At 36.9% G+C, this 16428-nt stretch overlaps 1 protein-coding gene across 1 annotated transcript in view; it reads right to left on the bottom strand.

Annotated features, from left to right (window-relative positions):
• Positions 1-662: 662 nt before the first annotated feature.
• Positions 663-16428, bottom strand: part of PRKAR2B (protein kinase cAMP-dependent type II regulatory subunit beta) — a 147269-nt gene continuing 131503 nt past the window's right edge. Inside the window, exons 7-11 of the mRNA XM_027838645.1 lie at positions 14398-14499; positions 11909-11983; positions 7955-8020; positions 7704-7842; positions 663-3077 (exon numbers count right to left, since the gene is read on the bottom strand). Of these exons, the coding sequence (XP_027694446.1) occupies positions 2944-3077; positions 7704-7842; positions 7955-8020; positions 11909-11983; positions 14398-14499 (516 nt within the window). The 3' untranslated portion in view covers positions 663-2943. The remainder of the gene's footprint in view (positions 3078-7703; positions 7843-7954; positions 8021-11908; positions 11984-14397; positions 14500-16428) is intronic.

A 16428-nucleotide genomic window follows, 5' to 3' on the forward strand; every position in this document is an offset into this window, starting at 1 on the left:
TGTGTGTGTATATGTGTGTGCGTAACTTTCCACATATACTAGCCAGCTCAGTTAAACCTTCTTCTGAGCATTCTTAATGGCCAAGTTTCATCTGCTAAAAATATGAAATTATTTCTCATGAGTGATAAATGGTAATATAAAAAATTACAACCTAGCCATACCACCTTGTGCTTCATCATACCTAGTGCTCTGAGTCTTTTTTTTTTTCTAATATTGGATTGCCCCATCCTGCCCAGGCTAGAAGTGCAGGGGCTACTCCTGGACCCCATCCTACTACTGGTCAGCATGGAGACTTTGATCTGCTCCATTTCTGTCTTGGGCCAGTTTACCCCTCCTTAGTCAACCTGCTGGGCTCCCTTTCTCAAGGACCCATCTTATTGATGCCAGACTGAAAGCCTACACCTGATCTGTTTAGTAGGCTGTATCTCTGAACTCAGCTCAAGAGATCTCCTAGATTAGCTTCCTTGGTAGCTGGGATTACAGGCACACACCATCACTGCCAATAATGTGATCTTTTCATAAAACTCTCAGCTCTGTTCTGCTTTATGAATCATATTAATCATTAGTGTGTATTAAAAACAACAATTAAATAATTTACTATAAAAGTGATTTATTATAAGGAAACTTTAAATATAACCAACAATACTGAAAATATTGTGACTGGCATTTACAACCTCGATCAGAATTCTGTGTTGTACAAGTATTTCTTTATCATTCTATGAAGAGTTAGCAATAAACTAGTGCAACAGAACCAATAACTTGTTTAGAAGTAAGCATACAGAATGATGAACTGAAAATTCTGGTTAATTAGTGTTTTTCTCCTTGTATAAGACACAGCATTTTAAAATAAAATCTGAAGTACAAAGGCTAACAAATTATCATCATGTATGTAACATTTTTCCCTACAAGGTAGCATGTGTAAAAAAAAAGTTAATACGTTTAAAATTTGGCTGAAGTACACTTTTAATTCTGTTTTGTACACAACTTCAGATAGGTACATTATTTTCTAACCATAGTTTCATATTCAAATGAGGCCGAAAAGATTGTCCAAACAGAACACAGTAAATAAAGAATATTTAACTTCATCTATATTGAAGCTGAAAACTTGTTTTCCAGGGAAATTAAAAAAAATTCATTTATTTTAATTTTAGTACAAACACACAGCTTGTTAACATGAATATTGTTAGTGAATGATATGACAGAAAAAGACATTTCTTACTAATTTAAGGGAAGAGGGCGTGTTTTGTGAAGTGGATAAAGTTCTGATCAAAGGATCTGAATTTGAATCCTGCCTTTGTCACTTATAACCTATGAGACTTTGGCAAATCATTTAACGTCTCCAGGCTTCCAATGCCTTCTCTGTGTGACTTTTAAATCCCTTTCAGCTCTAAATCTAACATCCTATAAACTCACTTCTTTCCAAATTAGAACAGTAGAAATATTAACCAAGAATAGTATTCCTTTACTCTTGGTAATAAAGTAATGGTTTATGTTCAACTCATTGTTTGAGTGTGTGCCCTCACAAAAGCAAAGAAAGAGTGGGATGTAAAGTGGTGGAATAATGATCTATCCGGAGGGCTGGGGATAAGCTCACACATCAGTTTCACACATTTAATTCTTGTTCTCATTTTACTCCTTTGTTACTGTTTTTCCAATTTTTATTTCTGCCACCCTGATGGTAGCTTTCTCTGACAAAAACCCTGTGACTAGCTATTGATTTATAAAATTTCTATTCTGTCCTATCTCTTTACAGACAGATACCAGTTAATACAAGAGAGGAAAAAACTATTTTGATTTAAATGTTGGAAAGATTCATCTTATGTAAACCCAGCCTAAGGATATCGAAATAATATTCTCTTAGATACAAGAATATTCTGACTTTAGATTAATTTTGCTACAGGAAATATTTTACAGTGACTAAAATATTTCTGGGATGTAGAACCCAAAATGTCACCTTTAATAAATAAGTTTAAAGTTCAAGATAGTTTTCTTCTGCTCTTTTATCAAGAGTTCTCCAAATGTGACTTTATTTATTTATGGTGGATCATACCAGTAGTTATTTGTGGCCCAGAAATTTTGAGTTATTTTAATTTGAAATTCGAAAGGAAAAAAAGCAACCAAAATCTGCTGTGAAAAGATGAATATCAAAGTCTAAAGCAAAGCTTAAATTTTTTTAAAAGGTGAAAAATAGTAGGGATTGCAAGCTATAAAAGAAGAAAGAAGATAAAGGTAAGATCTGGTTGCTTAGGAAAAAGTGACATTTACTTGTTATCTAAAAAAAAGGCTTTTCTTCTCCTTACTAAAAATGTTTGGATTGCCAGTTCTTAAACCAGTGGAATGTATAAGCTAGTTTGGCTACATCATGCCAAACTAGTCAAGATGTATTTTATTGCAAAAATATATGAGACCTTAACATTGCATGTGGAGTTTTATGCTACTTCTCAAAGAGACCTACATCAAGCCAGAAAATAAAAGGATGAAAACAGACATATCTTATATAGACTTTTTAGAAAGAATGTAACGTCATGCTTTACAACTATGCTCAGCTTCCGAGTTCCTTTTTGACTTGGGCATAATAATTTGAATCTACCAGAATGAACGAGTATTTTACTAACTTTGTATGCACTAATATTTCTAAGATGCCACAATCATTAGAGCAAACTTTTCAGCAAATCTTAATAATTTTGTAGAGTAGGAACTAATTTAATCAACATATTGATTTCTTAAAATCTGCTCTTTCTGAAGTGTTGTAGGTAAAGCCTATTATCTATGAAATCACTATTGTTTACTGATACATTATAGTGTTATGTAAAAAAAAGCAAAAAAAATTTCTGAAATCACAGGAAATGCTCGGCATCTACAACAAAGATAGACACGTTTTCAGTGGACAACCATTACTGTGCTGTTCTGTGATATTAGCTCTTGTCAAATTATATTTCTCCTTCATGCTGTGGAATCCACAATGTCCATGTTTGTTCCAAATAAAGCAACTAACTGTTCTTTATAGTTTGCAATGTTCCTTTTCATAATTTCCATGCAGGGTCCCAAAAGCCTTTCAAATGCTTGCACATCCATGGCTAAGATTGATCAGGGCGAGAGGAAGAAGAAGAAGAAGAAGAAGAAGAAGAAAAAAACAACTATTATTTGCAAATTTGTAACAATGGCAGGACATTCATGAACACAAGCCAACACATGCAAAATCACACATTACACAATCATTTATGTAATAACTTACGACAAACCAGCCGACAACCATTTATTAAGTGCCTACTATATATGCCAGTTACTGTTACAAATATGTCATATATATGAAAATGTAAAAGCATATAAACTCATCCAAGTTCAAGAGCAATCCATGCTATGCTCAGCTTCTATGCTGAGTGTATGCCAAAAGAAGAATCCAGAGAAGGGCAAAGCCTTACCGTTCTCTGTACCTTTCAATGTAATAGGATATGTGCTGATTTAATCTTGAGGTCTTGGACAAGACCTCAAGAAAGACATTGAAAAATAAGTGTTTTCACTATTGTTAAACTCTTAAATTTGCTCATTTTAAAAAAATGAGTTAAATTTATTTCAGCTGCTCCTTAGACTGTGAGTAGTATCTCATGGAAATTTGGCTTTCTAAAAGATACCATTACACGTCTGGCTACGCTCTCCAGTTCTAGCTGTCTCCTTCTCTCACTCCCCCACCCCCAATAAACTGGGCTGGGAGGAGGCTGCCCAATGTGTGCTCCCCAACGCCACTCCTGGACTATCCGCTGTCACCTCTGTTGAGGTGCAGACTTGGTGGATGTACTTATTTCTCAAATCTAGATCCTGGCGGCAGTAATCTGTTGGCCTCTAGCTGATTCTTCTTCCTTTCCTCTTGGCTTGAAGTCTTCCCCTCCACCCCTAAAGCTGCCCTCATAACTGAGGATTTCAGTTGGCCTTTTAGTGTCTTTATCAACATCCTCAAATACTATGGCCTATGTTTTTGCTCCATCTTAAATCTCCCCATCACCCATAACTGTGCTACCTCAATGATCTTGAACCTGGAAATCCCTTTCTCTAATTTCTTTTCCATCTCTCCCTTCTGTCTCATTCCTTAAAAACTTATTCTTTATCATTCGTTCACTCAGAAAGTATTTATCAAGCACAAACTATGTGGCAAGAATTGCTAGGAACCAGGAATATAAAATCAGAAATGAAATGCTCTCTGCTCTTAAGTAACTTACATCCAATGGTGGTGGGGGATGGGGAGTGGGGCCGGGGGAGGGGAAAAGTAACAGATTACTAAATACACAATACATATGGAATAAATGCAAAGTAATTGGTAGAGGGTAGCACTAGAAACTGGGGAGAATCAAGGTCAGCCTTGGGTAAGAGGTAGCACTTGAACTGAAGGAAACTAGAGATCCTCCATGTCTCCCAATTCTCCTAGTCCATCACTCCTACCCTGGCCTTGCATTTCCTCTTCACTCCCACAGCCACCACACTAATTCAGGCCCTTATAATTTCTCACATGGATTACAGTAATATTCTCCTAATTCATCTCTTTGACTCAAGTTTCTTCCCTCTCCAGTCCATCTTTTACAGAGCCACCATCAAAGTGATGATCCAGAATCACGGAGCTGACCACACCCCCTACTCAAGTGACCTTGTACTGCCTCTGGGATGAAGTATATACTCCTCTATTTGGCATTCGAAACCCTCCACAACCTGGCTCCAACTTACTTTTTTTCAGGCTTTATTATATATTATCTGCTTCATGCATTCTTTGGTATTACCAAACTGGCCTTCTTCCTATTCCTCACATACAACATGCACCACCCCCCCCATTGCACTGCCTGTCCCCTTGCCTGGAATGTATTCCCTCCTCAGATCCACTTTTTATAATCCTTGTCTTATCTACACTTTATATCTCCTCCAGAGCTAAACATAGTACTGTGCACACAGTAGGCACTTAATAAATACCTGTGCTAGTGTGTACCTTAAAGACCTTCATAAAGATAGCTTTTCTATGAGTAGAATAATCTAATATCCTTTATATCCACATACGTGTTCATTCTAAAGATGTTTAATATTATTCTTAAGGTAGGATTGCAAGCTCAAGATGAGTCCACCCCATAATTTGGCAGCCAAAAAACCCTAATATGATATTAAGGCTGAATTAAAGAATCCAGGCCTAGGTGACAGTCCTACTATATTTTACGCTGGCTAGGTCCCATCTGGAGTATTATGTTGAGCTCTGGGTGCCACGAGTTAGGAAGAATATTGATAAGAAAGAGAATTTTCCAAAGAGGGCAGTCAAGATGGTAAAGGGCTCCTTAATCGCCCCATAACAGGATCAGCTGAAAGAACTGAGGATGTTAAGCCCAGAGAAGACAGGACTTAGGGGGTGACATGATTGCTGTCCTTGAGTATCTTAACGACTGTCATACTGGTGGATGTTAGCTCAATGAAAGGAAAAATTCCCCGACAATCAGAACTTCCCTAAAGAGGAAAGGGCTGCCACTGCTCATAGCTTGTGGACTCCCCCTTCTTAGAGATCTTCCAGTGAAGGCTGGATTTCCACTTACTGGGGAGTCATGGGGTTGGGGGGATGGAGCATTCTTGATTAGGTACAGTTTGGATTAGACGGCTTTCGAGGTACCTTTCAACTCTTCTGTGCTTTCCCATCTGAAATCAAGCATTTCTGTGCCTTTTAAAAGTGTTCAGTCTTCCAGTAATAATACAGTAAGAAGCCAGACTATTTCCTTATGAAATTATTTGCTCAAACATTTTAAAATTCATAATTCTGCTACCCTGCCCCCTTCTTTGGTGCTTAAAACTTTTCTTTCAAGATCATTCTTTAATGTTTCTTGGCTTAACAGATATAATCCTAATATATATGTACATGTATGTATATTTATATACATCTATATTCTTATTAATGTATATTTATAAAATTTATTTGGGAAAAGATTGATAAAAAGCACTGAAAGGTTATTGTGAAATGTGTTTTCCTCCTAAAACAAATTAAAGTTCATATAGCAAGGAAGGATTTAAGCATACTTCTAAAATGCATTTATTTCAATACATTAAAAGCTAATTTTGGACATAAAAATAAATATTAAAATCTTTTTGCTCAAAATTGCAATTGCTGGGCTGCTAACAGGTATAGAAGTTAAAAAGAAGGTAATAAAGTCAGTGATTAATGCCTGAGAATATACAAACATGGTAAGAATTTATGCATCACTTTGACAAAACTAAAACTTTTTCTTCCTGACACTCTAGTAATAATTCTTACATTTGAGCTTTCATCACCAATGACCAAATCCACACTTTCCATATCGAATCCCTTCTCTCTACTCCCACTTTAGTACTACTTTAGCTCAGGCCTCATCACCTCTCACAGGGATTACTGCAGTAACCTCTCAATTGGTCTCACTGACTTAAGTCTCTCCACTCCAGTTTATCCTCTACATAGCTGCCAAAGTGATTTTTCTTAAGTACAGATCGACCATGTCACACACTCTCTCTGCTCTCAATAAATTCCAGTGGTTCCCTTTAGGATTAAATATAATCCCCCTTTCATTTTTAAAACCCCTTCACAGCCTGGCCTCAACCCATCTTTCCAGACTCATGGGCCTTCTCCTCCTGCACTCTGTGATCTTGCCAAACTGGCAACTCTCTGGGCCTCACACATGACACTTCATCTACTGTTTCAAGCCTTTGCACTGGCTAGCCTCTGGAACACATTCCCTCCTCGTCTTTGTCTCACTGAAACCATCTCCTCCTTAAAGAAACACTCTCTAAATGCAGCTTTCATTGATCTCCCTGCTGCTTGTATCCTTACTCCCTAACTAGCCTGTGTTTATTTGTATTTATTCTCTCTATACTTAACATATGTATTTGCTATTTCCTCCTTAGAATATAAATTATTTGTGAGGAGAAACTTCTTTATTCCTTATTCCCACCCCTTAGCATAATGCTTGGCACATAATAGGTCCTTAATATCATGAACTGCTTCTGCAGGGTAGGCATGGCTACCAAAGATCCAGAAAAGACAGTCCTTGGTACTGTCAAATGGTTCTACATCAGAAAATTCCATGATTTTATCAGAGGAAAGGACATTAAAGGTGGGGCATTAGCATCTCCTCTGATGCTGCACTCAAAGGACCATGGGATTTTTCCATCTGACTTGCACTTGAAACCTGCCAGATGTGCTGAGGCCATTAGAATGTGAGCTCCTAGAAAGCAGGGACCATCTTCCCTTTCTATTTGTATCCCTAGTGCTATGCACACAATAAGCACACACTTAAAAAGTGATTCATTAATTCATTAGTAAATGATTATTCTTTGATCATGGAATCTCAAAGCAATTTACAAATAATGTCTTAGCTCTTTTTACAATTCTATGAGATAGGGAGTGGATATCCATTAAAAAAAAATGAACTGTTTATCAAAGACTAGGAATGGCATTCTGTGTTATATTGATATTCTAACCATTAAAACATGATACCTTTACATTTCTTCATGCTTTAGCGTATGTACTACAAAAAATGCAAATTAAATGTGAAAGCTTAAAAAAAGGTCAAGTAGATGTCATTTCAAGAAAGAAAAGAAACTAGAGCTTTCATCAGAAAGCATTCCACCTCTAAGCATAACAAAACTATCTGTAGCAAATAAATAAATACAGATATGATCATTTGAGCCAATTGAATTATACTTGAATTAAATACCTAAACATTTGACAGTTCCAACAGCGTGGGCTGAAGCTGCTCGGGGTTTGTTTGTTACTAGGGCGAGTTCTCCAAAATACTGCCCTCTGGAATAGCGGGCAATTTCAATGGCATCATTCTCTTCGGCTTCCTGTTTGTTCTGGAAATGCATTAAACATTTATTCAATTTCTTTAAAATAAATATGAAAAGAAAATCTAGACCAGTGTTCTGTATGTTATTACATGGATTTCAGCGGATTAAGGAATCTTACCTTCCTTTTCATAGATATTTTTACTTCTCCAGATTCTATAATGAAAAAAGAATCAGCTGAATCTCCCTGTTGAGAAAAAGCAAAAAACAAAAAATTCAAGCTCTGTTCTATTCATTTGCCTACTTTAACTTCTATCCAAACAACAACCATGAATATAAAGATCACTTTCATGCAAAAACAAAAAAGAAAAAAAAAAGAAAAGAAACAGTAAAATGAGCAATCTTTTTTTTTTTCTGGGCAAGAGAGGTGTTGCCAATTACATTATAATAATAGTGGCATAATATTTTGGACTGTTCTAGATTTTGTCCCCAAAATACAAACATCCCTCTATTAGACCAATACATCTCCCTCCCTTTCTGTATGTGTATCTATGTACATATTTATTTACATGTCCATTTATTCATTAATTTACTTATTTTCTCTATATATACATATATGTATGCATATGTGTGTGTATATGTGTGTGTATTATAGATCTGTGACTTCGAAGTGTAGGTAATTCCTGGTATGAGACCTCCCTCCATTGATGAAGCTTAGCAACCCAGCCTTTATTTAGAGCACAGCCTAGGGCACTGAAAGATTAAATGCCATGACTACAGTCATAAAGTCAGTACATGTCCTCAAGTCTACAAATACATGGGATACAATGATTCTGTCTAAATTTTAGCCTGGGTGACGACTATTTGAAATTTAAAACCTGGCAATACTACTTTGTGTCACAAGCAGGAGTGTGCTGGAGCCAGCTCAAACTGGCTCACAAGACCAACTGTTAAATTTTGAATGTGAGCATTTAGCACCTCAGAAATTGGCAAATGCTATAAATCACGGCTTGGCTTATTGTTTTGTTGATTGCCTAGATTCAAGAAAGTAATGGAGAAAATGTTAGTAATCCAGATTAAATTTGAAAGTGAGTCAAGTGTGCATTTTTTTCTTCCAGAGAGCCAGTTGCTAAATATCTACCAGCAGAACCCTGCATACATATGATTCTATTCAGCTCTTTATAGGGTCACAGGACTTAGAGCTGAAGAGGACCTTAGAAGTCATCCAGGGGGTGAAGCCAAGATGGCAGAGATGAAAACAAGGACTCACCTGAGCTCTCCCCGAAACCCTTCAAATACCTTTAAAAAGTGATTCTGAATAAACTGTAGAGTGGCAGAGCCCACAAAGAGACAGAGTGAGACAGATTTCCAGGCTAAGACTATCTGGAAGGTCGACAGGAAGGGTTGGTTGTACCAGGCTGAGAGAGGAGTACTGAGAAAGGAGCCCAGGCGCCGGCAGAGACCTGGCCCCAGCAAACTCAGAGTAGGCCTCAGGGGACTGAATCACTGGCAGCAGTGGCAGTTTCCAGATTTCTCAGCCCACAAATGCCAGAGACAACTTAGGTGAGCTGGAGGGGTCTCTTGGAACTGGGTGAAAGAGAAGCACAGTCCAGTGCACAGCCTACCAATACAGCTCCAGCCCCAGCAAATCACGAGCAGGTCTTGGGAGTGATTGGGAGCTATCAGCCCACAGTCATAATGTTTGAAAGTCAACTATTTAGATTTCTGGGAGCCAAGATGGCGGAGTAAGCAGTAAGTTGCTCTCACCCTCCCTTATTGTCCTTGAAAAGCCCAGAGAATATTGTCCCAGGAAAAATCCTGGAATAGTGGAGCCAGCAGAAAGACGAGGTACAGCAGTGTTTTAGGCGGGGAGGCTAGGGGGATTAGGGGGAAAGGTCCGTCTTGCTGTGGCTGAAGGAGACCAGTACGGGAAGGGAGGTGTCCTAGCAAGCCAGCAGCAAGCCCCACCTTAGCAAACCAGCAGGAGATCCTGAGCACCAGGGTGGTGTAGCAGGCAAGTGCTAACACCAGGCACACACCCGCTACCACCACCAGTTCTAGTTCAGCACAAGGTAAGCTACCAGACACCTACAACCTCCAGCTGCTAGCACCTGAGGCCCCAGCACACAAAACCAGTAACCAGGCCCCTACCTCCTGGGTACAAGAAGCCTGGGACAATACCCCCGTGCCCTAGACACAGATATCAATTTTAAAAGCCAGAAAAAAGGCAAACAACATGAGAAAGAGGCAACAAAGAAAAACAATGACCATAGAGAAGTATCTTGGTGACAGGGAAGATCAAAACACAAATTCAGGAGAGGACAACATTGTCAACATACTCACATCCGAAACCTCAAAGGGGAATATGAACTGGTTTCAAACCCAAAAAGTCTTCTTGGAAGAGCTCAAGAAGGATTTTAAAAGCCAAATAAGAGGGGTAGAAGAAAAATCGAACAATTCCTTTAAAAATACAAGTGACAAAATGGAAAAGAAGCACACTGAAGAAAACAACTCCTTAAAAAAAAGTAGAATTGACCAAATGGAAAAGGAGGTACAAAAGCTAACTGAAGAAAACAATTTGTTAAAAAAAATTAGAAGTCATCTAGTCCAACCCCTTCATTTTACAGATAAGGAAACAGGGGCCCAGGAACATTAAAAGGCGTTCCCAATGTCATACAGAAAGTACTAGAGCTGGGAGTTTTCCTTGAACTTCAAAGCCAACACTCCTTTCCACCATAACATGATATGTACACCCTGTGACACACTACAGAACTTCTGTCAGAAATATTTCCTTGGCCTTCAGGAAAGAGTCCTATAATTTCTTTCATGCCTGGGAAGACTTATATGAACCAATGCAGAGTAAAGTCAGCAGAACCAGGAAAACAATATACACAGTGACCACAATAATACAGGTAAAAAAGAGTGAAAATGAATCCATACAAATATAATGACCAAGCTTTACCAGATAAGAGATGAGAAAATAAACTTCTTTCATTGGGGAAATGAGGGACTATGGGTGTGGAATGTTGTTGCATATGCTGCTAAATATGATTGATTTTTTAAAAAAAACTAATTAAACTTAAACTTTTTTTTTTTGCCTCATGGGAAGGCCTGCTGGTTAGAGGAGGTTGGGTAAGCATATGTTAAAATATCAATGTTACAAAAAAGGCATTACTAAAAAAAACCAGTAATAACATAATTTCCCCCAGGCCTTCTGCTGCCAATGTTTTATGGGGATTTTGTGGATGTTTAATTCAATTCTATTGCTTCCTTTGTAATCTGTATGTATACGAGCAAAGCTGATAAATCAAAGTCAGTCAAATCATTTTGCTGCTTTTCAGGATTTCTGGGTTTCTCAAAATATTTTTGGAAACATAGGCTTTTTCCAGATTCTTTCTACTATATTTTGATGTTGATAAATAGCTATTCTTATTCCTATTTGCTTCACAATAAGTTAATAAATCATGTCACAAAATAACCTATTCTTTGGGTTGACGTTTACATAAAATAAGATTTACAAATTTACACTTTCATCTCTGACCAAGAAATCAAGCACCAGTCTAAAGAAAACCTCTCATTTTTATTATCTAGGAGATAAGATTTTCATAGGTATGTCTATGTTGAAGTTTCAAGTGCTGGGAGAGGGAAAGAAGAACTAACCTACAACCATGTAAATCATTGGTTTCGTAAATTGTTCTCTAGTTTATCAGTGCGTAGGGAATAAACTAGCCATTTTTTTCTACCTTCCTTGAACTACTATGGCATTCCTTCTATCCAACCTCAAGTGCCTATATGCAAATAAAGTGAGGAAATTTGCTTGTTTAAAGACCACTGAAAACAATTAGATCACCTGATAAGATAACCCAGTCAATAAGATGAGACATTTTAGTATGTCTCTTTATGTTAAGCAATTTATGAGATCCAAAACAGTAAGTGCCTTCTTTTCTCTGAGTTCTCTCTGAGAATAGTTTAAAAAGTGTGAATAGTTAAAAGTAGTTTAGGGTGACACTTTAAAGGTAAGAAAGTTCACCAAAAGTGCTAAAAGTTGGTAATAATTTTGGAGGAATTAATAAAAAAATATAACTATTATTGTTTGAAAGTTATATACAATTAAAATACATGATAAATACTCTACCTGAGCAATAATCTGTTCTCCATCTTTGTATACTTTGGTGCCTATCACATCAACCACTTTCAGACGTTCTGAGACCTTCATGAAACAAAAAAGGTGATATTAAATATTAGGAATACTCAACCTGCATATTTTATTTTTGATGTATCCATTTTTGCTAAAAAGCATAATAATGGTTAATTCAACTGCTAATTAATTAACTTGCACAAATGTACTTTGTAACAAAAAATTATGAAAAATCCTGCATAAATTTGAGAAAGGAAAAGTATAAAAAAAAGTAGCATATGTTGTTATACAGATTATGATATACACAAAGATGGTCTTCCTCCTTACAGCTAGCTGACCGTGTGCACATGACTCAGACTTGAGGCCCTGAGACAAGAAGGTAAACTCCCTAATGGTCACTAGTTGGAGTAGATAACTCAATGAACTTTTAAGGGTGTTTGCCTTGTTATCTAAAATGTCAAACCCCCCAGCACTGAGTCACATGTATATGGTCAGTCAGAAGCAGTAATGATACTTTCATCTCCTTCCAAGTTCATAATGCATGAAAAACATTTATCAAGGTTTTATTGAGTGTCGGTCACTATGCTAAGTGCTGGAGATACAAAGAGAAGCAAACAAGATAGTCCTTCGTCTTAAGAGGATTATATTCTGATAGGAGAAGACAATGCATAAAAGGAAACCAGAGTTGGAAAGGGAGAAGGAAGAGAGAAGGGTTTGCAAGGGAAGTTTCACAGTAGCCTGGTTCTGAGGTTCATTTATCAGAGCCCAGGATCCCAGGGGCAAAGTTTGAGTTCTAATGGGAAGAAGAGTAGGGGAAGAATGATAGTTTAACAGTAGAGAATGGGAAATAAAATATTTGGGGGTGAGGGTGGGGGTGGAGAGAGAATTATTACAGAAAAATCTACTATTCCCTCTCTAATGCCTCTGCTACTGGCCTTCATGATATTGAATGCATCAAGATGTCCATTTAGCTCATTTACATGGTATCTTGAGTTCCATCAACTGCTAAGGGGCATTGTCTAATGAAATAAAATATATAGTGTTTTTTTATATATTTCTATGTATTTGAATGGTAAAGTGGGAAAATATGGGATTTGTAAGAAGTCATTTAAAAAATTTCAGTTAGAACACAATGTTAATATGGCCAAAGTTTGTCAAGCTCAGTCCTTTACTCTAGGCCAAGCTATAGATCAGATCTTTACGTGCGACTGATCCTGAAAGGGGCCAGAGAAAAAGAATCAGTATAAATTTAACAGCAATCTAAAACAAACATAAACCAACCCAATTCCAATTGCATACTCTACTGACTGCCATCTTGGGATACAAAGGACAGTATATGATGAAGCATCCATTAGATATTTAACTACAAGCACTTATATTATTGGGAGAGAGGGAGCTTCCTTGAGAAGTGGTAAACTCCTTGAAGGCAGGGACTACTTATTTTTTTGCCTTTGTACCTCCATGGTTTACAGCAGGATGCCTTGTGCAAAAGTAGGTGCTTGATGGATATTTGCCAAATTGAACTGAACTAGACCAGGAAAGAATCACCCAATAAGAAACAGTAAGAAGCAAGAATAGGACTTTCAAAAGTTGAAGAAAACAAAAGTTAAGCTAGGACACAAATGGGCCTTCTCATAATACAGTGTGGAGAAGAGATCATTAGGATCACAGATTTTTACGAGTAGGAGAAGGAGATAAAAATGCATGAAAATAAAGAATCGAGACTCCTTTGGTATCCTATATGGGCCGGAGTGGTTTATCACATTTTTGTGATAAATTGTAAGAAGGTAAACATCAAGGGGACATGAGCTATGGAAAGCTGAGAGAGATCTGTACAGCAAGGTCAAGCTCCCTGAAGAACAGAACCCGACCACAGAACAAGAACCCGACCACAGAACAAGAAGAATCTCCAGACATTATAGGATGTATTTTGGGTCATTCGCTTGTAGTTTGATAAGCAATGTGGTATTCTTTCACATTATACTTCTGCAGCCGTGAAAATCTTTAAAGTACATATAAAGGGATTCTTTAGGGGGACCCCAGCACAAGCCCTTGGGCTTCTACCTATGTGAAAATACTTTATATACTGTAAATACTGTAAATAATACTATAAAATAGCAACTAAGAGCTCTGTATTTTCATAACTTTTTAGTGTAAACTTTTTTGTTTGTTTTCTTTTAGATAATGAATTTCTTAAAAGAAGAGCTCAATTAAAATTTGTTAAAGTTCTTCTCCAAGATTTTGTGAGCACTTAAAATAACAGAAAGAAAAGCAGCGGTAGACAATAATGGCAATTGTAAGTTGGTTTAACAGTAAAGATCATCAGTATAATTTACATATAGTGTTCTGATCCTTTGGAATTAAAAATGTTGGATGCACTGGGCTTCATCTACAAAGAATTTTATGCATACGTAGGTCCAACTTCTCCTGTAACAGACAACTTAAAAACAAATCTTAAAGAACCACTAATAGAAATAAACACTTACTTCTAGAGATTTAAGAAATGGTAGTGACTCGATAAAACTTTCATACATTTTTCTTTTTTTGGCATTGTTTTTTACAATTATCCTCCTGAAGGTTACCCTGTCCTAAAAGCAAAATATGAGACAAAGCAATGGAAGAGGTGAGTGACAGTGACCAAAAAAGATGATTTAATGTACTTGAATATATGACTTTAGTTCATTTCCAGTGAGTAGCAGACCATACTCTAAAATAAACCCAGTTTCTCTGAGTTGTAAGCCAAAGATATTATGTACTTCTAGATAATTTAATACAATTAATACAATTTATTATTTTACATTGAACTATGCAATATATAATAAATTCCTATACAAAACATTCTGATATTATCATGGCATACTTTTATGACCAAAAGAAAATGTCAGCTTTTGCTTCTAGACGCACACACACACATAGTTTAGAATTTTATTGAGAATACTAATCTACCACTAGGGGGTGTTGTCAAACTTCAAAAAAATAATTCATGATGGAATTGGATTTCTAAGGCACTGTAATCTGTTTCAGTTCCCTGTCTTTGTTCATAGTTAAGTCTAAGACATATGGTTATTTTCTTTATTTTAAGACTTCTAGAGGCACAGAAATTACAACTTTTTTTTCCACTTAGGATACAGCCTTCCAATGTTTCACCATTGGATCACAAGGTTCAGAGATGGAAGGGTCAGACTTCTTCCTTATCTACATTATAAAATACCTCAAACTGTAGAATCACACTTAAAATAAATTACAAAGGAAAACAACAACTAAAAAACATCTCTTCAAAAATATTTTGCTATAAATTTTACTGGCCATGAACAAATTTCTCAAAGTGTTATTTAAATTTTAAAATAAAACTATCTTAACATTTGTTAGTTATGTAAAAGAGCACTGCACCTGAAGTCAGAGGCCTAGTTTCTGAATGTTTTGGTGACCTGTGTGACCTTGGCTGAATCACTTAACCTCCTTGGGTCTCACTTTACTCATTTATGAAAGGAGGGAAATGGACCAGATGGCTTCTGAGATTGCTTTCTGCTTTAGTTCCATGAACCTCTCTACATACCTTAGATCTGCATTAACTCAACTGATAAATAAATTGTTGTTACGGCACAAAGACTATGCCAAAGATGTAGCTCATGAAACAAACTGGCTCCTAAATGGTTTGAGTCTCAGGAGACACTGGATACCAGTGTTCCACAGCCTACAGAATCCAGAATATTGATCATATTTTGTTCGTAAAATTCTCAGCTAGATGCTGTGGACCCTGGTCATCTTACAAATTGCCTCTCTCTATAGAAAACAGCATATAACATTTGAGAGCAGCTAATGTATTGCTGCTAACAATTTTCAAATTTTTGTTTATCACGGGAGGCCATTTTTTCTACACAGGGTGTCCTTGACAAAACTGTCATTGTTTTTATCCTGGTCTGACTTTCAATTTTAAATGCAAAATTCTGGTTTTTAAATGTGTCTTTCCTGAGAAAGCTGCACATTAACCAAGCTTCTGGTACTAATTACTTTTTGGTTATTTAAAAACATTTTATGCTTTGTACATAGCACAGTGAGGTGGTTATCATAAGCGATTCACAGCTGACAAACCAATCTTAAAAATACATGTCTAGGGGCAGCTAGGTGGCGCAGTGGATAGAGCACCGACCCTGAAGTCAGGAGGACCTGAGCTCAAATTCGGTCTCAGACACATAACACTCACTACCTGTGTGACTCTGGGCAAGTCACTTAACCCCAATTGCCCTCACCAAAAACAAAAACAAATACATGTCTGTACACATAAAAGCATATATTTCATATGTATGACTATGACTTGCCTAAATCGTATTCTAGGGGCTTGAAGCAGTGCTTCTCTGGAAATGCCTAGCACACAGAACAGGGAATGGTTAGCCTTAATAGTCAACTGAAGTTTCCTTTTAAAAAATTCTTTAAAAATTTTTTTTGAGTTCCAAATTCTCTCCTTCCAGCCCCTCCCCACCCTGATTGAGAATATGATACCCATTATACATGTGAAG

Source organism: Vombatus ursinus, unplaced genomic scaffold, assembly GCF_900497805.2.
Source record: "Vombatus ursinus unplaced genomic scaffold, bare-nosed wombat genome assembly UNPS02014830.1, whole genome shotgun sequence".
NCBI lineage: Eukaryota > Metazoa > Chordata > Mammalia > Diprotodontia > Vombatidae > Vombatus > Vombatus ursinus.